This window comes from Equus przewalskii, chromosome 1 (assembly GCF_037783145.1).
Source record: "Equus przewalskii isolate Varuska chromosome 1, EquPr2, whole genome shotgun sequence".
NCBI classification, from domain to species: domain Eukaryota; kingdom Metazoa; phylum Chordata; class Mammalia; order Perissodactyla; family Equidae; genus Equus; species Equus przewalskii.
The window spans coordinates 40993003-41017401 of record NC_091831.1 but is presented as its reverse complement, the minus strand read 5'-3'; the positions used below and the strand labels follow the sequence as shown (position 1 = coordinate 41017401).

Below are 24399 nucleotides of genomic sequence, written 5' to 3'. Positions count from 1 at the left end.
AGCTGTTCATAGTATTCTCTTATAATGCTTTTTATTCCTGTAAAGTCAGTAGTAATGTCCCCTCTTTAATTTCTTCTTTTAGTAATTTGAGTATTCTCTTTTTTTTTCTGGTTAAGCCAGCTAAAGATTTGTCAATTTGTTGATCTTTTCAAAGGACCAATTTTTGACTTCATTGATTCTCTCTATTGTTTTTCTATTCTTTTCCTCTTTCAAACTCAATTGAATACAATATATTCAGGAATTATTTTTTTCCTCAAATGCCTGAAATGTAAGAATACATAAATATCTCTGAGTCATCAGGCAAAGAGCAGCCTATTTGTTAGATTTACTGTTTAAATCCACATGAACAGCTCTCATATAATTCACAGTAGAATATTACTATGTCTTTATGAAGATGTTTAGAAAAAGCAAGAGGTCACTGGGGAGAACTACCCTAGATTGAATGTTAAGTCTGCCTTCTAGTTTGTGAGACTTATGCCAGGCTGAAAGAGAGCAGCAATACCATGGGTCTTTTGGGAGCTTATAGGAAAAATTGAAATCAAGCCTCTCACTTTTAGATCATCATGTCATCATGAGACATGTCAGAATTTGGTCTGTTTCTGAAGAAAACAGGCATGACAAGAACCCTCTGATATCCTATGAACACTGATTTCTCCCCCTGAGAGAAGAACATAGATCTAAGTGATGCCACTCCTATAATGTAGATTCCACAACTCTCCCCAAAGATGTGGCTCACGTGTCCCTAAGACTGTATTTCTAAGGGTCTGCTCAGAAGAGCTGCTTTCTCTCTGATTTCCATTTGCATCTTTTGCTTAGTTTTCACACTTCACCTTACCAGACACAGATCACCTCCATCACCAGATACCTCATCCTACCCACCTCCTTCCTACTCTTCCCAGTATTTCCGATGTTTCATAAACCATAGTCATTCTGAGTGAGAGACCTAAGGTCACATCTAAGGAGATGGGATCAGAATCACCATCTGTGATTTTCTGTTATTCTCAATAGATGACTTCAGCAAGATCAAGAAAAAGGACATTGTAAGGAGTTAAGTGAGGTTAATAGGTACTTACCCTAATTAGGAGGCTTTCTACAGAAAATAATGAAACACTGGTTTAAACAGTAAAGACATTTATTACCTTAGATGACAGGAAGCCCATAGCAGGTGTCCTCCAGGTCTAATTCATCAGCTCAATAGCATCACCAAAGACTCAGGTTCTTTCCGCTTTCTGCTGTGTTGTCTCATTGCGTTGGCTTTGTTTTCAAGCTTCTTCCTCTCTGGTTGCAACATGGCTAAAGGAGATTTAGTCATCACATTTGGACATACTAATGTCCAGGGCAGTTACCTCTTCCTCGTGTGTGACTCTTCCTCATTTTAAGAACAAAGTTTTTTAAGATTGTGTTTTAAATTATTGGCATCTCTGTGCTCTCAATCTCTTTCATCTTTCCAAGTTATCAATAGCATATATTAAAAACAAAACGTCTCTGTAAAATAATTTATTTTAATAAAATTCATGGAATAGTTGCTGAGTGAGCTGGGGATTTTTAAGACTGAGCTGGGGGAGGGGTGTATAGACTAGTGGAAGGCCAAAAGCTAATAGGGCTTAAGTCCCATGGGAATGGAAGTCTGGAGCTAAGAGCAAAAATTTTGACCCAGGACTTCTTGGCCTCTCAGCTTTTTTTACCTCCTTACTTCTAAAAGATTTGTATTCTATCATTTGCCTTGGCTGAACTTCCTTAATATCAAATTCCAAACTGTCTCATTTAATCAATAATAGGTATTGCACTACCCTGAAAATATTCATTTTAAGCATGTCAGTCACTGAATACCATCTCCTTTCTTTCCAGAATATTTTTACTGTGCCCACTGCAATATTGCAATCAATAGCATGTCTAATCCATTAACTCTATGTGTTGACTGTTCATCACCCCATCATTTATCTCTTTCCTAGAATCAAATAAAACTTTCCCAGGAACTTCTCAGTACACTCCCCCTCACATCTCAGTGGCTAGAATTGAGTTACATGCTTTTTCCTAAAACAAACTGGTAAGAAAAATAAGAGTTACCAGAACTGGTTTAAACCAATCAAGATTTTTTCCTGAGGTGGGGATAGAGTGATCTTCCTGAGAGGTGAATACCTATACATCAATTCCAAGGAAGAAGGGAGAATAAATGTTGGACGGTTAACTAATAGTAACTTCTATAGTATTATGTATAAAGTCTACCCTTTTAGCCCAAGTTAAAAGTGACACTTTTTGACGTCACTGTTCATTTGTCAGGAACAGGGTAGGTATCAGGAAAAGAAACACAAAGCTAGCCCTGTTTCCATTGATCACATTCTAGAACTGGCTCTACTAAATAGTTGTTGGATGACTTTAGGTTAAGGCATCTAACCCCTCTTTGTCTCGATTTCTACATCCACAGTATAATATAAATATTGTTCTTCAGATATCATGGGATAGCTCAGAAGATAACTATACTGCATAAATGCAAAGCAATATTATTTCCACATTTTAGCTTCCTACACTGTCTGTTTGTTCTATTTTCATTTATTCATTCATTCATACACCCTTTCAACAAATAACTGCTAATAATCTACTTAATATAAGATATGGGATAAACATTTTGGAGTCAAAAAAGTTTTCCCCATAGCCCCTGCATCTAAGATATTAACCAATGAATGACTTAGCAGCAACTCTTTTGTCTCTTGGAGCAGAACCAGACAAGGCAGAGTAGGATGTAAGACAAGAAAGGTAAAGTGGGGTAGTGAAGGATGTTGTTTGTGGAACCATAATTGTTGCTTCAATTGGACTGTGAACTGTCCTGTTTACTAAAGTGGCTGCAACCAAGTGTGTGAGTTCACAGGTGCCTACATTGCTTTTTTAGCCTAGATATTGTTGGGTTTTAATATTTACTGATACAGGTAAAGCAATAAGATGGGTTTATGCTGCAACAAAACTATAAACAAAAACTGAAAGAATATTGGTTCCTGTGTGGGCTAGTGAGACAACATGAAATTAACATTAATGGACTGAGTAAAAAGTAGCCTTCCTGATGAAGAACTAATAAAGAAAGAACTTTTATTCTGAAAGTTCTCCAATAGTTCAAAGAGATTTTTAAATTTTGGAAAACTAACATTTCAGAAAAAAAAAAGAAGTTAAAACACAATTGCTATTGTCTATGTTTGTTTTTGAAAAACACAGGGGAGAAGAAAGGGTTTTATTAGGATCTTGAATCCATTATTCGTCTTTGTGATGGGATAACAATATATTTTGGATGGAGGGGACGTCTGGAGAAAATGATGTTTCTGAGCAACAATGCTGGCTTGTGCAGAAAAATCAGTGTAAAACAGGACTAGGAAGTAAATAGCTGCAGTTTCTCCCTATTAAATGGAAGTAGCAAAGCACAGAAAGAATATTGGTAATTTAAACTTACCATAAGTTTGTGTCTGGTTTCTCAAATAGTTCTGTGGTTTTAGAACCAGAATTTGATTGGAAGGAAGGATTTCCAACATCAAAGTCCTAGGATGTGTCAGGATACTAGAAGAGAAGCTTTGTCACTGCAAAATAACTCCCTTAGCAGTTTATAAGAGAGGATGTAAAACAGTAGGTCACCTCCATTGTTGTGTGGTTGAGTTAAGTTCTATTCATCAACTGAAACACAAGTTAAATAATTCAGCTTAGTTTTGATATGCTGCGGAACAATGTAGTGGTTAGCATCAGTGATGGTGTGGTTCCTCTTGAGCAAAGATACCTTGTAGTCTGCAGAGCTTGTGATGTACGCAGCCTCCACATTCAAGCAAAGTTGAAGGGACTGCTGTTGAAGCATGGATCACTCCAGCCCTGTTCATACACATGGACTTCTGCTGGCTTCTTCTACTGCAATAAAAAACAAATAAGCACTAAATCAACAACCAGGCAAAGGAAAGATGAAACAGCAGGGTAGTAAGGTACTATAGTTAAAAGTTTCTTGGCATAGGCACAAAGTTAGTTGCTTACTCTAGTTGTGGGATAATAGATATCCATGAAAAACTGGCAATTTGTCAGTTTACTTGATTAAAGGAGAAGTAATAGTAAAAAACATTTTAATTCTTCTTAATAAAAGTAACATTTATTCAGGGCCAGAACTATATAAGGTCTTTATGTAAACTGTCTCATGCAATTTTCTCAACAATCCCATGATGCAGGTATTATCCTCACTTTACAGAAGAAAACAAATTGAGGCAAAAGAGTTTAATTTGCTCAAGATTTTACAGATACTAAGTGATGAAGTTGGAATTCAGAAAGTCTTATTTCAGAAACCATGTTCTTAATCAGTATTTTACTATACTTACATAGAGAGGCTACCCTTTCCTTTATAGAATTTAGCTTTTTCCTTTATTATTTCCTCACCAGGAAGCCATCCTTAATAGCGTAGTAGATGGCTGTAACAAAATTCGATGTATGCCATCATGAAATTCTAAGAGTGGAATGACTGTTTTAGAAGTCCTATGAATAATCTGCCAAAAATAATCCACCCTATTCTTTAATGTAGTGGTTTGATTAGAAAAGAAGGTCTACTTAAGACAAATTAGAATAATGTAGAACACTAGAGTTCAACCTTTTTCTTTTCCATTCTGAAAGACGCAATGGATAATATTCACTTCTGGATAAAATTGCACAACCCTTAGCAATTCAAGTCTTCCATTCTCTGCTGAATCCTCAGAGCTTGTTTCCTATTTCTCTCAGTTGCAAATCCTTTTCCATTACTGTCCCATTTTTCTTCGTTGCAAATCCAAGCCATTTCCACATTCCATAAGACTTAATTCCCAGTCTCTTCAGACAATCTTGCCTCCTACATCAGTGAGGAAACTGAGGCCAACGCGCTTGGAATTCATAAATTTTTTCCTGTTAGACCAACAAATTTATCCACAAGTGAATCCATGCTTCTAATCTTCCCTCAGAGGATAAGGTCTCCTGTCTTTCTGGTCCAAATCCATTTCTTTGTGCTCTTGGGTCTATTCTTTCCCATTTCTTCGAGGATTTTGAACCATTAATTTCCCATTCTATCTATTGTGTTGTGGTAGATTTGTCAGATACATTGCTGCCAGGCCCACAACCTCTTACGAGGGAAGGCAATTCATCCATGGTCTTTGCAAAGAGGCAGCCATGTTTTGTACCAAGCAAATTTCTGTGTACTGATTGAACAAGGTGGGCACCTATTTCAAAAGGCAATCAATTTACAGGCTGGCGAGAGAATTAAGACATGGCCTGGTATGAAAAAATGAGCAGGGCCTGTCACCTTCTTAACACTTTCCAAAGGTGCTCACTGCTTTAAATGAGAGACTCATTTTAAGTGAGATGAATAGATTTTTATTAGAAAAGTTATGAAATAATCTTTGACGCATGTCCTGCCTGTGAAAATCATTCACTTTAACGTGGAAGTAAGTTTCTACTGTATAGTTGCTAGAGAACTAAGCATCTTAGTATAGGAATAACAATAAATTGGACATCATTAATGATAAAAATACCACTCATAGGAGCCTATTATATGGGTTTTAAACACATCATCTCTGATTCTCACAATAATCCTGAGGTGTAGGTTCTAATATTCCTAATTTTCGGATAAGGAAACTAAGGCTCGGAGAACTTGGGTCACTTTCCAAGGTCACAGAGTTAATGTGTGGCTGAGCTTGAAGTCTGGATCCAAAGGTTATGTACTATTTGTCCTCTTTATACTGTATCTTGCTTTCCCCTAGCCAAACACATGAAGGCTTTGGTTAGTTTTATTTTATTGTTTGTCATCTTGGCTTGACATCAAAATGATGGGAGTTAGTTTATGTAAGTGCATAAACAGCATAAAATTAACAAATGAGTAATTACAGGAAGGAAAAGAAAATCAAGCTAGGGACAGATTTAGTGTATAAGAATCTGTGTCATAAGTTTTTTAAGTAGTCAGGGTCTCTAAAGATTGCTTCATTAGGAAGCAGTGACACCTTTAGGAAGACTTGCTAGCTCCTGAGGACTCAAAAGACTGGGCATGACAGGTGATCATTATTAAGCGCATATATTAAGTGAAATATAGTGAGATGCACCTGGTACAAATGCTTGCTCTGTAAACTTAGAAATACTATCAGGCACCTCAGATTACAAAATGTAAGGTTAGGAAGTCCATAAAGAAAGGGTGAATGTTCACTATATATTAATTTGAGCAGTTTTGTGAAAATATCACTGACCATGAACATTCATGAAGTGACATTCCACAGAATGGTGTATCAAAAAAGAATACCTATCCTCTCAAAGATGAGATGAACGTCTTAAAGTCTGCAGCATTCAAGTTGAAGTCTAGTCTTGATTTTACATCACTTTCTTTATTGGTTAACACTTAGAGGTACACTTCTCTGGAGGAGAGGCACTCAAGAAGATAAAGAGTAAAAACGGAGAAGGGCTTTACCAGGAGCAATTTAATAGCGTCTTTAAAGGAAAAGCTACGCTTACAAAAACGTGGTCCAAACTTCCTTGAATGTCGATCATCATATGACTTTAATACTTACTCCTTTCCCAGCTGGCCTATAAACAGGTTCAGGTGGAGAAACGGAGATATTGCTCAGATTCACGATTTTTTGGGGTCAAAGATTCTGAGCAACAGCCTATGAAAAACCTAGCTGCTGATTTGCTCATACTTAATAATGGAGTAAATCTGTTGGGCCGTGACTCAGTGCGCCCAAGCGATCACGATTGCTGTGTCTCTAATCTCTCGGCCTTCGGTATCAAGAAGCATAGTAATTGTCGGATGCTGTCTGGCTGCTGTCAGCTTTACTAGTCCAAGTCAAGATACTACTAAAGTCTCAGGAATTAAATTTCCTGGAGAACTGAGCCTTTCTCCAGGTTCTTCTCTGCCTTGTTGTATACCGTTAGAGGCTAAAAACCTTGGGCTTTAGGAGGCCTACAGGGGTAGGGCCCAGGGATCTCAGCTTCAACAACCGCCTCAGGTGAACTTGATGGGGATGGTTGAGAGACTACATTTTGAACAACAGAGTAGAACGAGGTAAGGATGGTGATACAAGAGTCTGCTGTTAGAGGTGTCCTGTCTCGGCAGCTTTGCAGGCCAAGGCTTAGTCTGCGCTTATTTACACCCTAGAGAATTAGGGAAGTCGGGGTGTCTTTGAGTCATTGACTGAGACGCCTGCTGCGCCGAAACTCGCCCACGCTCGGGACCAGGCGACGCCGGCTCCCCCTAAGTCGCAGGCCTCCGAAGCTCCTCGGGGTTTTCTGCCGGCTTCACCTAAGCCACGGAGCTACAGGGCTCTTCGGAGCTTCACTCTGGCACCCGCAACCCTCTCCAGCCGCTCCCGCCTTCTCTCAGCAGAAGCGCCGCCCAGCCGCGGTAAATCCCGGAGCACAGGCCGGAAGCGCCTCGGCCCCGCCTCCTGCCCTCCGGGGCCGGAAGTTCTAGCTTCGTCGGTACGTCGCCCTCCGCGGGCCGCAGCGCATGATGCTCCGCGACCCCCGCCGCCTTCTCAGGGTGTCTGTGGCCCCCGCGGCGGCCCTAGCTGTGGCCGTGCTGTCGTCGCTCTCGCGCTGCTCCCTCCTGGAGCCGGAGGACTGCGTGATCTCGGCGCTCAGCCCCTACTTCGGCACCAAGACTCGCTACGAGGATGTCAACCCCGGGCTGCTGCTGGACCCCGAGGCGCCGCGGCGGGACCCGGAGCTGTTGGAGGAGACCTGCACGCCGGTGCAGCTGGTCGCCCTCATCCGCCATGGCACCCGCTACCCTACGGCCAAACAGATCCGCAAGCTGCGACAGCTGCACGGCTTGCTGCAGGCCCGCGGGCCCGGGGATGACAAGACCTGCGCTGCCGGCAGTCACGACCTGAGGGCCGCGCTGGCCGCCTGGCCGCTGGGGTACGCGGAATGGATGGACGGGCAGCTGGTGGAGAAGGGGTGGCAGGACATGCGACAGCTGGCGCTGCGCCTCGCTTCCCTTTTCCCGGCCCTCTTCAGTTTCGAGAACTACTGCCGCCTGCAGCTCATCACCAGCTCCAAGCATCGCTGCGTGGACAGCGGCGCCGCCTTCCTGCAGGGGCTGTGGCAGCACTACCACCCTGGGTTGCCGCCGCCGGACATCGCAGGTAACCGCCCGGGCCGCCGGGCCAGTGCCCTGCCTCCGTTCTCCCCCTTGTCCTAAGTCCTCCCCAGATCCCGGACTTCCCCAGCCTCTTCTCATTTCCCTCCTTCTGGCCCCCATCCCATAGAATGTTCAGGACTTGGTCGTCTCCCTTCTCCTCATACGTACGTTCGTTTATTCGTTCATCAGGTATGAATTTGGCACGTTCTACGTGCCGGACGCTGCAGGAGACATTGGGGGGATCCAACAGGAGAGGAGACAGACGAGGGCAGTTCTTAATCTCCCATCCCAAATTGGCCCTTTGAGCACCAGCCGTTCCCTTCCTCCCTCCCTGGCAGCTGGTTTTACTGTTGGGTGCACTTTTTAAATACAGTCTGGAACTTTCTTCCTCAGGCTTTGGCTTCGGATACTATTTGGGTTTTTTTTGCTTATCGACTTTTTCGCTTGTTGCTTCCAGACCAACATCCTATTGTCGGAAGCTACTCTCAAACTTTCTTTACTACTTTTCTTTTCTCTCTGTTTTGTTCTGGTATGTTCTTGTATGTAACTCTAACTATAGAGTTACACTCTTTGTTGTGGACATTGGTCACACACAATACTTTACTAATTTATTCCATTACTTAAACTTTTGCAAAATTTGGGAGATCATGTAGTGGGGCCTTTGAATTTCACAGGTGAAGAAGCTGAGCCCAAGAATATGCCTTGATGATTGTCCCTTGTTAGTTTGAGGACTAGAGTCAGGCTCAGAATCCAGGTCTTTTGTTTTCACCCTAATTGTGCTTTTTTTCCCCCTCAGAAAATGTTTCCATAGTCACAGGTAATAATAGTAGCAGAGACTTAATGCCTCCCGTGTGCCAGGCATGCCTCACATTTATGTCACTGAATCTTTACAACAGCTCTCTCAGGTTCATATTATTTCCCCCTATCAGATGAGGAAATTGAGACACAGAAACATTAAATAATTTGCTTAATTTCGTATAGCTAGATATGGACCCAGGAAATCTGATTTATAGCTTGGTCTCTTAACCGTTACATTATACAGCTTCCATTTGTCCTGTAAGTTAAGGATAAGTGTAAAAGCATATAACACTTTTGTGCCAGAGAGATGAACAAGTGTTAAATACTTTCTTGATCAATTTTTAAAGTTAGAGTTGAGATGAGACATCACTTAGCTTCGGCCCAAGTGAAAAATAAATTAGAAGTATACTGGTTTGTCATTTCTCCAGTAGTATCCTCTCTGAAGTAGTTCAGCCATCTCCAAGGCTTTCTTCCATTATGTGTCTTGTTACTGCTCTGTGAGTAACTCAGTTGGCTGACTTGTGTTTAGTCCCTTGTGAACTGTGCTTTTTAGTTATAGCTAAACTTTTTCCATTTATATGAGTGAAAATTCCCCACAAATCTGTTAAATTAAGTGAATGTTGAAAGCAGAACATACTTCAATAGGGCACAGTATATATAGTGTATACCAAAAAGGGAGGCTACTGGACCTCCTGCTGTGAATGAGCTTTTGCCCTCAGCTGGCATTGTGAGGATTGGCATTTGCCTCAAAGTATGAAGCCAGGAATCAGAATAGTTCAGGATAAGCCCGCCTCTCACCATTTTCAGTCTCATAGATTAAACTCTTTGCTTAGCTGCTTCATTATTATCTGTAAACAATTGTTTTGCCTGTTGTGTACATCCGGGCTTTTGAGGGAGGTCACTGAATTACATTTTGTATTCTTACAGAACATGATTGTTTCTGTTTAAAGATCAGCAGTAATTAGATAGTAGCAAGGATGAAATATCTAGATCCACTTGGGAAGTCTCATTTTGAGGCCATAGAAAAAGATGACAATGATAACTTATTTTCACAGTCAAGATGTTTTCTTAAGAACTACAATCCAGGGGCTGGCCCCGTGGCCAAGTTCACGCACTCTGTTTGGGCGGCCCAGGGTTTGGCCAGTTCGAATCCTGGGCACGGACATCGCACTGCTCATCAAGCCATGCTGAGGCAGCATCCCACATGCCACAACTAGAAGGACCCACAACTGAAAATACACAACTATGTACCCCGGGGGGGCTTTGGGAGAAAAAGGAAAAATAAAATCTTTAAAAAAAAAAGAACTACAATCCAATTGGCAACTAAAGTGGGCAGAATTATCCGTTTCAGGATCTCCTGAAATGGATACATACACATACATATATATGTATGTTTTCACACACACAGATCCAACGTATATATGTATATTTTCACACACACAGATCCAAAGCAAAACAGTGTAACTAGATTTAATTTTCTCATTTCATATACAGAAATAGTATACTTGGTGTTCTTTTCATGGTAAATTTTGAGAGAAAAGATGATTGAAATCTGTGTGCTTTGAATATGACTCTGAAAAAACTTAAAAGGCACCCCAGTAGTTGAAGCATGCTCATGAATGCTTTTCCGATACATATTTGTTGCCAAATTGGGGAAATAACACAACATTGAATTCTAAGTGGAAAGTTATCTGGGAGCTTCAGTTAGAAAATAGACCAAATCAGAAGCACCCAGCACAATGAAATACAGAAGCGTTAATGTAATTTGTGCTGTTGTCAGTAGTTTTTGTCCAAAGCAGAGTCTTTTGTAAAGCAACACAGGGTTGGGAAAGTTCATTGAGAAAATAAAATGTTCTATTTAGACTTTGGCTTAGAGTAGAAAAACAGATTCATTCTGTTGAATTATCTCTCACTTTGTAATTAGAAACTTTGCTGATTTTTAGTTTGCTCTCTCAGGTTTCTGTGCCTGACAGAAACAGTACTTATATAACACAGTTTTGCTCTTTTTATGAGTTTCGTGTCTAATTATTTTTGTTTTAAGAAAAATTTCACTTACCTTTAATTCATTGTGTAGTATTGCTATAACACATTTTGTTTTGTGTTTGATACTCTCTGTTTCTTTAGTCTTTTCTAGCTTATGCTCTCATGAATTACAATCATGACAAATGGGGAATGGTTTTGTTCTTTCTTAATCCGTGTGGGCTTATTTCAGACATGCTGACGAGTAAATAGGTTTTTAGTGTTCTTTTTCACACTTGAAACAAGATTTTCAATAATTTGAAATTGTCTTTTATGTCAGTGATTTATATATGTGTGTGTGCATATATATAATTTTTTTCCCCTTTCAGACATGGAGTGTGGGACTCCAAGAATTAATGATAAACTAATGAGGTTCTTTGATCATTGTGAGAAGCTTTTAACTGAAGTGGAAAGGAATGCTACTGCTCTTTATCATGTAGAAGCCTTCAAAACTGGACCAGAAATGCAGAACATTGTAAAAAAAGTTGCAGCTACTTTGCAAGTACCAGTCAGCAATTTAAGTGCAGGTAATGTGCCTGTTATTTTTCATTTGAACTCTGAAATAGTTTAAATGATTTTTGAACTCTGAAAATGAAAAACTATGGAAGCATAAAGTTATTCCTTTTAAAGACCCACAGTTTATGTTACATTAAGAAAATATGTTGTAGATCAAGAAAATTGTACTCCTCATGCTTACTATTTTTAGATTCATATTCTTCTTTGAGTTTTATGTGAAGTAATGTACAAGATTCTTGCTATATCCTGGAATCTTTTTTTTTTTTGAGGGCAGAGGTATATAAAGTTTCAATGCTAAACACTATTTGTAAAACAGAAACTTTCTGAATTATCTCCTCATAAAGTGATACAGATGGAAAAATCATGTAAGTTCTTTGAAGCAGCTCAAAAGTACAGGCTAGTGTTTTGAGAGGGATAAGTTTTAGATAGTGAAAGGCGGAGTAGTATGATTTTTTTTTTTTTTTTTGAGGCTCTTCAACCTAGAGATGCTGAGAAAATGAGCAGTCGTGTTTGTCATACAGTACTGCAGTGGATGGGCTGACTGTGCAAATTACCATGCAACCTGGGACTCTTGAGGGTGAAAGGAAGACACTATTAATAATTACACTGGGAAAGCAAATGGAAAACCAGGGCACATGATCGCCTAGCAATAGGAAATTAAGAAAAAATTAAGATTTTCCTGTTTTCTAGGAATTTATAATCTAAAGAGCAGATGTTGACAAATATACAAAGATTATGGATTTCATTATATCATGAATAAATTTCCAAAAGACTAGAAGTAACAGATGTTGGGGGAAAAAATAAAGTAAACTAGAATCTGTCAATCATGGAGCCTAAGTACTTTATAAGGATCAGAAAAGTGAAAATGCCTAGACCAGCATTTAAAATTGAATGTTTTCTCTTTGTTAAACTGGCTGTACATTGGGATCATCAGCAGAGCTTTAAAAATTATTTTATTGGGAAGTAATTCAAGCATATAGATAATAAAAGTTATACCCACAAACCTAATTTTATCAAATTTTATCATTATGCTTTAAATAAACTGAAGTCTCTTGGTCCCTCTCCAGGACCTCATTCCTCTTCTTTACTCCGGTGATAACCATTGTCATGAATTGAGCATTTAAATCATCTCAGGCCAGTTTTTATATTTATATTTATGTTTCTATATATAAATGGGATATTGTTTTGCAAATTTTTAAACTTTTAAGAATAGTATCAAACTGTATGATAGCAGTCCAAAATTTGATTTTAATTCCTTTTATTTTTAAGGTGTGTAGTTTAGTCCTATATTTTAAACTTTTGTCCAGAATTCCACTATATAACTATACCAGTATCTAGCCATTATTTTGTTAGTGAGCATTTAGATTGTTGAAGAAGATTTTTTAAAAACTATTTTTAGTCTCTGAATGGACAGGATTATTTGTGTTTGACTGATGGGGCGACTGAGAACAACTTTTTGGAGGCAATTAAAGCATAGTGGTTAAAATTGTGGGTTCTGGAATTGGACTGTTTGTTTGAATTTTGCCTCTGTTATGCTATTGTAACTGTCATCTTCAGCCAGTTCCTTAATATCTCTATGCCATAGTTTCTTTTCCTGTAAAATGGGTATAGGAATTGTACCTGCCTCATAGAATTATTGCAAAGATTTTATGAGATTAATTCATGCAAAGCATTAGCACAGTACCTGGCACAGAGTAACTGCTCAAAATATTTTAGCTATTTAAATTTTTTTTTTTATGTAGAGATGTGATGCTGTATGTATTTTCGTTTAGCAATATGTCTGTCTCCTATAGCTCTCTCATTCTTTTACATTTTATGTTATTTCGTAGGATATGTGATTCAATTTCTTGGTCACTGCTAGTTTAAAACTTATTTAATGATCATCAGATTTTACTGGTGGGAGAGACTGGAGCTAAAACAATCCAAGTTCTTTTTATAGGAAATCATTTTCCTACTGAGGTTTTCCTTAGTTTTTAACTGTTTCAAATGATGCTACAGTGAACATTCTTATAGTCTGGTTTTTGTACTTGAGAGTGGATCTATAAGATAACTAGGTGGAATTTGAGTTAAAGAGCATGAATATTTTACATCTTGACATATGCTTCCAAATTGTTCTCTGAAAGTATAGAAAAATTTATATCAATAATATATGAGAATGCTCATTTTCTCCTATCTCATCCAACAATGGCTATTACTGGTCATTTTGATTTTTGCCAATTTGATTAATAAAAAATGGAATCTAGCTTTAATGTGCATTTCTTTGGTTACTTGTGAAGGTGAACATCTTTTCATATGTTTATTAGATATTTGCATTTCTCTTTATAATTGCCTCTTAATGTTGTCCATTTTCTGTTGAATTATTTTTGTTTTTTCTTATTATTGTTTTATGTTGATCATAAGTACCCTTTATGTGTTATGGATATATTAATTATATATCCTTTCATTTTCCTTGACAAAGGATACATTTTTTGCCTATTGTATGTTGCTAACATTTTCTCTTAATTTTGTTGGTCATCTTTTAAGTCTGTTTTTGATGCCTTTGTACACAGGTTTACATCTTTTATGTAGTCATATTTGTCTTTTCATTATGGCTTCTGGGTGTTGTATTTTGCATAGGAATATTCTCTTACCCCAAGATTATTATATTTTATTATTTTAATTTTAATTTGTTTTTTAATGTTTAAATCTTTAATCCATCTGAAATAGTTTTGAGGTTCCAAAAGATTGACCAAAAAGTCGGAATGGTCTTAGTAGGTGGATGAGAGCCATTACTTGTCATGAAAGCTTGTCTAACCTCCCTATTAGGCAGGTGGAAAAATTGAGACCCAGAGAGCCTAGAGTGACTTGCCCAGGATAATTAGCGGCAGTCAGGTCTCATAACCTCAGTCGTTATCTTACGCTTTTTCTCCCTGTACCAGTACTTCAAAGTTTTTTGGTGAATATTTTTTCAGTCAACTCCCCTCTGGTTAAAGAACAGACCATTTGGACTCACTCATAGTTTCAGAAGTAGAACTTCAAGTGTTAATGAGCCAGGTCCTTTCATCAAACATATATCGTACTTAAAAGCTACTATATTATGTTAAGTATTAGGATTATAAACCCTTTCATTTATATAGGCAAAGTTTTTAAATGGCTTTTACATATATTCCCAATTAAATATTCTTTTTGTACTATATACTGCCTCAGGGAAGTTCTTTTTACTCAAAACTACTGCAAAAAGCATGTAAGATCAATTATTTTTTGGTCCTGTTTTCCTTAGGAAAGAGGAAACGCAGTGAAGTTAAAGAAAAATCGAAGCAATGGAGGCGACTCCTGCAGTTGACTTCTCTCTCTGTAGCGTCAAAGATCACCCACTTCCCTTGCCTAGAGTGCAGTGTTTTTATTTGGTCCTGACAAAGGCTACCTTTTATAGCCCAAGTACTCATTCCCTTATCCCTTCTCTTCAAAACTCATATGTATCTAAACATAATGCAATCACCTAATTAGCAGTGTAACTTACTCTGAAATCCACTGCCTGACGGAGCAGCTAAATTTGAAAACCTGCTGCTATCAACCTCTCTCCCTCCTCAGTGTGATTTTTCTCTTTGTTTCTCTCCGTCTTCACTCTTTGTTTTACCTTCCTTCTGACCCTCACTTACTCTGCCCTTTCTTCCCTCTCTGCCTTCTGCAGTCTTCTCTTCCCTTTTATATCTTTCTCTCCATACTTCCTTCTTCTTAATAGTTATAATATGAATTGTTGTGTAGTTAAAAGAACTCTTCAATAAATGTGCTTTGTTATTCCTAATTTTCAAGTTGGGGACTAAAACCTTTTATAACTTTATTTCTCTTCCTCCAACCCTCTAAAATTAAAATAAAATTATGTTTCAGGTAGTAAGTCCTTGGGTTAAACTTTTTGTTGGATTTGGTGGATAAAAATGCTCTTAACAAACATATTACTTTTAAAAACAGAGAAAGTTACAGTTTTACAGAGAAAAAGTTTCTTAGTTTCATTGGAGTGAAATTTATACTTCCTCATGGTTTCTTCTGGACAGTTCCTCCCCTTTGGATTGTAGTGAGTAACTCAATTCTTTGATAGCCAGGAAGAAACTGAATCGTCTCTTCTCCAAATTAAACATATCCAGTTTATTCAGCTGTGCTGCACATGGCATTCTGTAGAAATTTAGCCTTTGGAAAATTGCAGAAAATAGTAACCCACAAATTTACCTTTCTTTTTTTTTCAGATTTAATTCAGGTAGCTTTTTTTACCTGTTCATTTGACCTGGCAATTAAAGGTGTTAAATCTCCTTGGTGTGATGTTTTTGACATAGATGATGCAAAGGTAAGTGTTACTTTTGCAGGTTTTGTGTGTGATTTTTTTTTGTTGTTGTTACTTGAAGCAGCTTTTCAAAAAATAAGCAGAGTAGGGAACATTAACTGTCTTTCCTTAACTCGAAATTTTCCTTACATAAAATGGGATTAATTGTTCAGATAGGGCCTACCTACTTGTAAATAGTTTGGGTTCATAAAACTCTGGAAAACATCTTTCCATGGTGATTTGATTTCTAGGTTCACCCAGTTAAAAACCTATGTAATCCGTCATCAAATTTTACTGCTGGAAAGAATTATAGAGCTAATATAATCCAAAGTCGTCTTTTTGTAGGAAGCCAAAGTTCAGAGAGGATGAATGCTTTTCCGAAAACCTAACTATTTCTTTTATAACAGTTTTCATGATAAATTGAGTTCTGCGTTCCACCTGGTGATGGGAATAATTCATCTACAATTTCCGTCTGCCTGCTTCATATTCCCTGTTTTTCCTCCTTCATTTGTATGGCTTGTTTGTAGACTTTTAGACTCAAGGAAGATAAGTGCAGGCAAATTCTGGTCAATTCTGGGATGCTGGGAGCCAGAGGCAGGATAGGAGAGTGTTTAGTGTCTTCTTAAGCATTGAGGACAGTGGCATTGGGTAGAATTCTGGTGGTTGAGAGTAGGATGTGTCTGTATGTATGGATCATTCAGGAATGTGGACTTTTGAAAATTTAGTCATCCCTTGCCTACGTATGAAACCTTCAGTATTCCTTATTCATAATCCAGTATTCATTATCCAGTATTCATTATTAACTTCAGAATTTAACCTCACATTTTGAAAAAAAGTATACTATTTGCCAGATAGAAGGAGGCTTTTAAGCTAGAGCTAATGTACATTTAAAGGTAAACAAGTGCTTCATTTTGTTACTCAAAGATTTAAGTGACCAGCAACCAGATTAAAGGTGATTTTACATAGTGTTGTGCCAGTGCAGGAGTAGGGTTTAGCGGATGAGCTGCAGGAAGGGGAGAAGGGCCCCTGATGGATGGGTGCTCTAGGATGCTGAGCACCAATAGTAATAGGTGTATTGTATTTCCTCTCTGTGCTCCTGAATTGCTTCCTGATGACCTACTTTTTCTCTGTCCCAACTACCAGATTCCCTACTCATCTCCTCTAACTGTCCATACCTCATCACTTCAGAAGCTAGCTGGCCTGTCCTCTTTTGAAATGCCCTGTGCTTAGGATGACCATAAAATTCGTCTTCTAAGTTGGAATACTTTTAAAGTGAAAGAGGCATCATTGATAATTATGCCGGTATAGGTATAACCTGAGACTACGGTCACCATTCGTGTCAAAATACTTCATCTTCCTTTTCTCCCTACCCAGATTGCTCTAGGGAAGACCAGTAAACATAACTGAAGTGATTTTTAAGTATTGTGTAAATGACTGATGGGTGTTGGCAAAAGGGAAATTTACCTTTTAACAAAGGAACAGCTTGTTTTCCCAAGTTATTATAGTTGTTGAAATACTACCACAGACTTAGTGGTTTAAAACAACGCAGATTTGGAGCCAGCCCGGTGATGTAGTGGTTGGGTTTGTGCACTCTGCTTCTGTGGTCGGGTTCATAGGTTTGGATCCCAGGTGCAGACCCAGCATCATGTGTCAAGCCATGCTTTGGTGGCATCCCACATAAAATAGAGGAAGATTGGCATAGATGTTAGCTCAGTGGCAATTTTCCTCAAGCAAAAGGAGGAAGATTGGCAACAAATGTTAGCTCAGGGCCAATCTTCCTCACCGCCCCCCTCCCAAAAGAAATTCCCTTGGTATATTTACTGTGATTATTTTCTTTCTCACTTATTTGAGACAAAATAATCTCCCTCTGCTTAGGACTTTTCACTGTGAAATAGTTTTAAATGTGAAGCATTTAAAGATGAAATAAAATGTTATCTGGGATTTGCTTCAAAATAATCCAGTGGTGTTGGTAGGGACATAACTGAAACAGGATTGCCAAATGTTGATTATTGTTGAAATTGGATGATGGGTACACAGGGGTTCATTATGCTATTCTCTATTTTTTATATATTTTAAATTCTCCATTAAAGTGTTAAAAAATTAGAAATGAACGGACATTTATGAAGTTCTGAGGATTATGGAGATTGTTAGTTATCCAAAACCTTGTGAAATGCTGGACCATTGTGTGCGTTCATTCCTCAGATATTGTTTGAGTGCCTGCTCTGTGCCAGGCATTTGGTTGGAACTAAAGATACCAACATACGATAAGCATTGTCCTCAAAGAATGCCACAAGGAGTGAAAGACACAAATAAACCATTGTAAGTCAATGGGATGGCTATAATAGAAGTATATATAAGGTATAGTGATAACACAGGGAGAAAGTTGATTTATTGGCAGTCAGGTAAATCTTTACAAAAGAAATGGCACATGAAGGTACTTTTCTGTAGGATAGTGTTTTTGTAACTTTGTATATGTCTTCTATAATGGGTCCATCTAGATTTTCTATCTCTTTTGGAGTCAATTTTGGTATTTAATGTTTTCTTACAAAAGTCACTCATGTCATCCAGGTTTTCAGATTTATTTGTAGAGTTTGGCAGATTTATCTCATGATTTAAAAAAAATGTTTTCCCTCTGTATCTGAGATTATTTCCCTGTTATTACTCATGTGAGTGTTTGTACTTTCACAGTTTTCTTCACTACATTAGTTTCGTGTTTACTCATGTATTATTTTTTTCCCAAGAAACAGTTTAACTTTATATATTTTTGAACTTTATATAATGGAATCAGTCATTATGTAGTTTTTTTGGTTTCTAGTTTTTGTCCATTATGTTTTTAAGGTTTATCTATGTTGCTGCATGTAACTATAGTTCACTTGTTTTCATTCTGTATAATATTCCATTATGTGAGTTATCACATTTTTTTAATCCATTATCTTGTTGGTAGACAAGTTCATTATACTTTTGGTTATTTTCACTTTGGTGCTATTATGAACATTCTTGTATATGTCTGGGGCAAATACACATATATTTCTGAAGGTCGACGTATGCTAGAATTGCTGCATCAGAGGATATGCAAAACCTGAAATTTACTAGATAACACCATACTATTTTTGGAGCTGTTCCAGCTTGTATTTCTGTCTTTATGCTTTTTTTCATTTTTTTCCCGTTACTTTTGACTCTCTTTCTTTTTTTAAATGATTATTTTATTAAGTCTTTGGAATTCACGATACTATGTTTATTTAATCACAATTTTCATTTGCTTTATGGCAGAATTTCTTCGTTGAGAGGTTTTTTTTTCCTGGCTACTTTATCTGTATAGCAGTCTTCTTTTTTTTTACGTTTTTATAGATGCCATGCTAGCCTCCTTTTTAATTATTACTCATCTGTGCTGTGAGTTTAGCTTTACTTCTCCCCAACCAGCCAGCAGGAATGAGCAGAGATGAGTAGTGTTCCTTCCAATTTAGAGTTGTTCTCCTCTGAGATCCTTTGCAGCATGCTTCCTGTAAAGATGGAATGTGTGTTTCCTTGTGGTGGTGGTATATGGTATCCTGTGAGGCGCTCTGCTCAGACTTCATTCTCATTGTTTCAAGCAAAGGATTGTTGGTTTTGCTCCTCCAAGTGTACCATGTGCTTTGAAGATCTGTCCTCTGCTTGTTTTATCTGAGGTACTTTGTTTGATTTTCACTGCATTTGGCGGTCCTTCCTCATTTATGGTGCTTCAGGGTACAGAGGTCTCCTAATCTCTTTGAAGAAGGCATTTACATTTCTATTTTTTTATTCTTTTATTTATAGGGTGATTTCTGAGAGAAGAGAGCAGGTGTATGTCAATTTTACCATCTTAAAACTCAGCTTTGGGGCTGGTCCTGTGGTGTAGTAGTTAAGTTCCATGCACTCCTCGTCAGCGGCTTGGGTTCATGGATCTGGGTCCCAGGTGTGGACCTACACCATTCATCAGCCATACTGTGATGGCAGCCCACATACGAAATAGAGGAAGATTGGCATAGGTATTCGCTCAGGGACAATCTTCCTCAGCAAAAACAACAAACCCCCCCAAAAACCCTCGAAGTTTTGTTTATATTTTCTAATTAACACTTCTAATGTTTCATCATAAACTGTGATGTTTGGTGTAATCTCTTGTAGTTATCCTTACCAAGTTAAGGAAATTTCTGTTTTTTCCTTACTAAAACCTTCTTTTGCTTATTGTTTTTTTTTTTTTTTTTTAAACATTGGCACCTAGGCTAACAACTGTTGCCAACTTTTTTTTTTTTCCTGCTTTATTTCCCAACCCCCCCCACCCCCCCACCCCCCCCCGGTACGTAGTTGTATATCTTCGTTGCAGGTCCTTCTAGTTGTGGGATGTGGGATGCCACCTCAACGTGGCCTGATGAGCAGTGCCATGTCCGCGCCCAGGATGCGAACCCTGGGCCGCCCAGGTGGAGCGCGCGAACTTAACCACTCCGCCACAGAGCCGGCCCCTGCTTATTGTTCTTAAAATCAGGAATGTGTGCTGAATTTTTGGCATCTAGGAGGATGATGGTATTTTTTTCTTCTTTAATCTTCTAACATTGAATTATTTAGTGTATTTTCTAAAATTGAATCATCCTTGCATTTCTTCTTTCTTTAGATAAATTCTTTTATTGATGGATTTTTCTCCTAATTTTAGGTTGCATTTCTTGTTTCTTCATGTATTTTTAGTAATTTTTTATTAGATACTGGACGTTGTGAATGTTATGTTGTTGAATGCCTGGATTTTGTTGTCTTCCTTTAAAGAGTGTTGAAATTTGTTTTATTTTGCAGTTAAGTTACTTGTGGGTCAGCTTGACCTTTTTGAGCCTTCTTTCTGAGTTTTAGACTCTCGACCTGCACTTATACCCGTGCTTTATACTATTAAAGAATGACCCTCCTGTGGTCTATTTTGAAGTCCTGGATACCTGGGTGTCTTTTGAAGCTCTCTCTGCTTAGGCTGCATGGAACTTGAATATCTCCTAGCCTTGTGACATGTCTGCGATTGTTCAGCTTACAACTCCCACAACATTCAGCAACAGAATCAAGGGGACTCTCCAGATTTCTGGAGCTCTTTTTCTGTGTAGCTTCCTCCTCACTGATACTCTACCATGCTAATTCCAGCCGCTTCAGACTTAGTAAACGGAGTTCTGATTCCTCAACTCAGCAAGACTGCTGCATTTCCTTTCCCTGTGCCACAGTTTAAAGTGCCTCCAGGCAGAAAGCTGGGGCAGCTGTTGAGTTTACTTTGTTCCTCTTGGTCATCACAGTTCAGTGCTTATTACTCAATGCCTGAAAATATCTATTTTATATATTTTGTCTCATTTTCTAGTTTTCTGTGTCAAGAGGGCATGACTGGTATCAGTTATTCCATCATGGCAGATGATACATCCTTTTAATATACTGCTGAATTTTATTTGGTAATGGTTTATTTCAGATTCATTAAATCATGTTTATAGTGAGGTTGGTTTATGGCGGTGGCGCTCATTTGTGAGTAGTACTACTGGCCTGGCTCTACTCCTCTCCCTTTGGGAAGATTAGAAATGTAAGAGGGACTTTTGTTTGTAGCAACGACTGGGAGTCACAGATGGCATTTAGTGGATGAGAGCACAGGATACAATGTCTTGTAATGCAGTGGTCTGAATTTTCTCCCCTCACCTCTTTTCTTTGTGCTTTTTTGTCCAGTTTTGGTAACTGGCTTCTATAAGCTTTCTAAAATGAGTTGAGAAGCTTTCCATCTTTTTCTGAACCCTAAATATTAGGAACTACTCCTTGAAGTTTTGGTGGAACTCATGCTTAAAACCAACTATTCCTAGTATCTTTTAGGTAGGCCTTTGACTTGTAGTTATTTTGTATAGTCAGATTTTCCTGAGTCAGTTTGGGTAACTTATATTTTCCTAGAAAAACCACGTATTTCATTTACATTTTCAAGTCTTTTTGATATAAAGTTTTAACAGTGTGCATGTATGATTTTTTAAAAAAATCTGCAGTTATATCTTTTTTCATTTCTCAAACTATTTTTATTTCTTCCAATAGATTTGGCAGAACTTTATTGAATTCTCTTTATTTTAATTCCTTTTTTACTTTTTTTAATGTTTACTTTGTCCCTTTTGATAACTTCTTGATTTAATTGCCTCTTTGATATATGTTTGGCTTTATTTTTGGTATATGGCACTGGCCTATGCTTGCTCTTGCTCTTAAACTTATGGCTTGCACTTAGTTTCTCTAGGGGTTCTTTGGGGGAAGAATGGCTCATAACTACTGAATAGTTGTCTCTTGTACCTCTTTTGGATTGCAAATTTAGCCCTCTAGTATTAGTGTTTATCTGATCAAATGATACATGAGTACAGAGCTTAATGTTCAGAAAATCGCTAACTTAATCACTGTCTCCAGTTCAAGACCTCTCCACCTCTCAAGATTAATCACTGCTGTCAGTTTGATATGTGCCTTTCGACCCTTTTCTATGCTGCTATTTATAATCTATATCATTCTTAGAAATGTAAACAGCATAATGTCTATGTGTGTATATGTGTATTTTGGTAATAAATGGTATTATACTGTATTTGTTATTCTTAACCTTCTCTTCTCTCTCAGCAGTATGTCTTGCAGATCTTTCCATGTCAATACATGTAAATCCACAATATAGAATTTTTAGTAACTGCATAGTATTCCATGGTATGTGTATACCATAGTTTATGTAAACATCTACTTATTAATGAAATTTAGGTATTTCCAGGAATTTTTTTTGTACTCCTATAAGCACTGCAGCTGTAAGACATTCTTTCTTCCCCTCTGTAGATATTACTTTATAAGAAATGGAATTAAATGGGCCATAGAGATGTATTTTTTTATGGGTTTTGCCAGTTTGCCCCTTAGAACGTCTGTACCAGTATACATTTCTTCCAGCAATACCAATTTTTGATATCTTTGGTCTAGTTTTATTACTATTTTTGACAAACTAATACATGAATCAAAGTAACTCATTCTCTATCTGGTTTCTACCTTCCTAAAATTCTTAAAAATTCCTACCCACTGTTGGCATCTTTCTGTGCTGTAGTGAATATTATTTTATATACATTGTTTTTCTTTTTTCCATATATATCTTTGCTATCATCTTAATGTGACTTAGAAGACAGGGGAAGGGAACAAATGTTATTAACGCACTATCCTGAACTGTCATGGATGCTGGATTATCGGCTATGAGTACTACTAACCTACTCTTGCTTGGCAGCCTCTACATTCCCACAATTCAATCTTTATGTGTTATGGACCTCTGGGGCCAACTATTAAATGCTAGAAATGGCAAATACAAACTCTGTGAATGCTAGAATTCTGCTGCACTTTGTGCAGAATGGTAATGAACCTTTTCTGAGAGAATCATTATTAAATCAGGGAATCTGTTACATTAATAAGATGTACTAGTAATGACTTCTGAAATTTTTATTTTTAGGTATTAGAATATTTAAATGATCTGAAGCAATATTGGAAAAGAGGATATGGGTATACTATTAATAGTCGATCCAGCTGCACCCTGTTTCAGGATATCTTTCAGCACTTGGACAAAGCAGTTGAACAGAAACAAAGGTAAAAACTTTAAAAAAAATTTTCAATGTATATTCTGAGTGCCCAATTAAGCTTCTAGAAAATGTTTCATAATAGAGGATTTAAAAAAATAGATTTTGCTTGGGTTTTTTTTTTTTTTTTGAGGAAGATTAGCCCTGAGCTAACATCTGCCACAATCTTCCTCTTTTTGCTGAGGAAGACTGGTCCTGAGCTAACATCTGTGACCATCTTCCTCTGTTTTATGTGGGACGCCTGCCACAGCATGGCTTGACAAGTGTTGCATAGGTCTGCACCTGGAATCCAAACTGGTCAACCCTGAGCCGCTGAAGCGGAACATGCCAACTTAACCACTGCACCACTGTGCCGGCCCCTTGCTTGTGTTTTTAAGAAATATTTTAGTATAATAATTGCACTTACAAAAGAATTAGATGACATATGTAAGTTATAAAGCCTATAAATTCTCCATTCAACCCAAGAACTAGAACATTACTAATAATTTACATTTGTTTATTTATGTGTTCCTCAGTAGTTCCATTTTCCTCCCTCTCCTTGCCCCCTCGATTCCCTATCCCCTGTCATTACTATTCTGAATTTGGTTTAAGTTTTTATTATGAATGCATGTGTGCCCCAAACAATATGTTTAGTTTTGCTTAGACTCTTATGCTTATTGTCTTCTAGGACTTGTTTTTTTTTCCCCCTCAACATTATGTTTATGATATTCATCATGTTGTGTTGCATATACTATAGTTCATTCATTTTTACTGTAGTGCAATATCAATAATGTGTGATATTCAGTGAATAAATATGGCAATTTATACCATCTTCTGTTGTCAGTGGGCATTTGGGTAGTTTCTATTATTGCTATTATAAACAGTATAATTGTACATGGCTCCTCATATGAATTATGAAATGTTTTTATTTTAAATGAGAATGTCTCATTGAAAAGCCTTTGTTAACATTCAATACTTTTCAAGATTTTTTTAAAAAACTTTTTATAATTTGAACCTTTGATAAGAGCCTAACCCCTATTTTATTTGACAAATATGCTTCCCTGAATACTTATACATTCACAACTGGAGATGAAAATGTGCTGTAAAGA

At 37.7% G+C, this 24399-nt stretch overlaps 1 protein-coding gene and 1 long non-coding RNA gene across 3 annotated transcripts in view; one reads left to right on the top strand and one right to left on the bottom strand.

The window, feature by feature from the left end:
* Positions 1–1114: 1114 nt before the first annotated feature.
* On the bottom strand, positions 1115–7398 carry LOC139082019 (uncharacterized). The gene is made up of 4 exons (XR_011537663.1): positions 4335–7398; positions 3755–3879; positions 3437–3654; positions 1115–1293 (listed from the first exon to the last, which is right to left on the bottom strand). It is a non-coding gene; the product is annotated as an uncharacterized lncRNA (long non-coding RNA).
* Positions 7008–24399, top strand: part of MINPP1 (multiple inositol-polyphosphate phosphatase 1) — a 49669-nt gene continuing 32277 nt past the window's right edge. The window contains exons 1-4 of one of the 2 annotated variants that reach the window (XM_008518433.2): positions 7008–8111; positions 11254–11451; positions 15661–15758; positions 23188–23321. In XM_008518433.2, the coding sequence (XP_008516655.2) occupies positions 7472–8111; positions 11254–11451; positions 15661–15758; positions 23188–23321 (1070 nt within the window). In that variant the 5' untranslated portion in view covers positions 7008–7471. The remainder of the gene's footprint in view (positions 8112–11253; positions 11452–15660; positions 15759–23187; positions 23322–24399) is intronic. The other variant, XM_008518434.2, reaches the window with a different exon arrangement.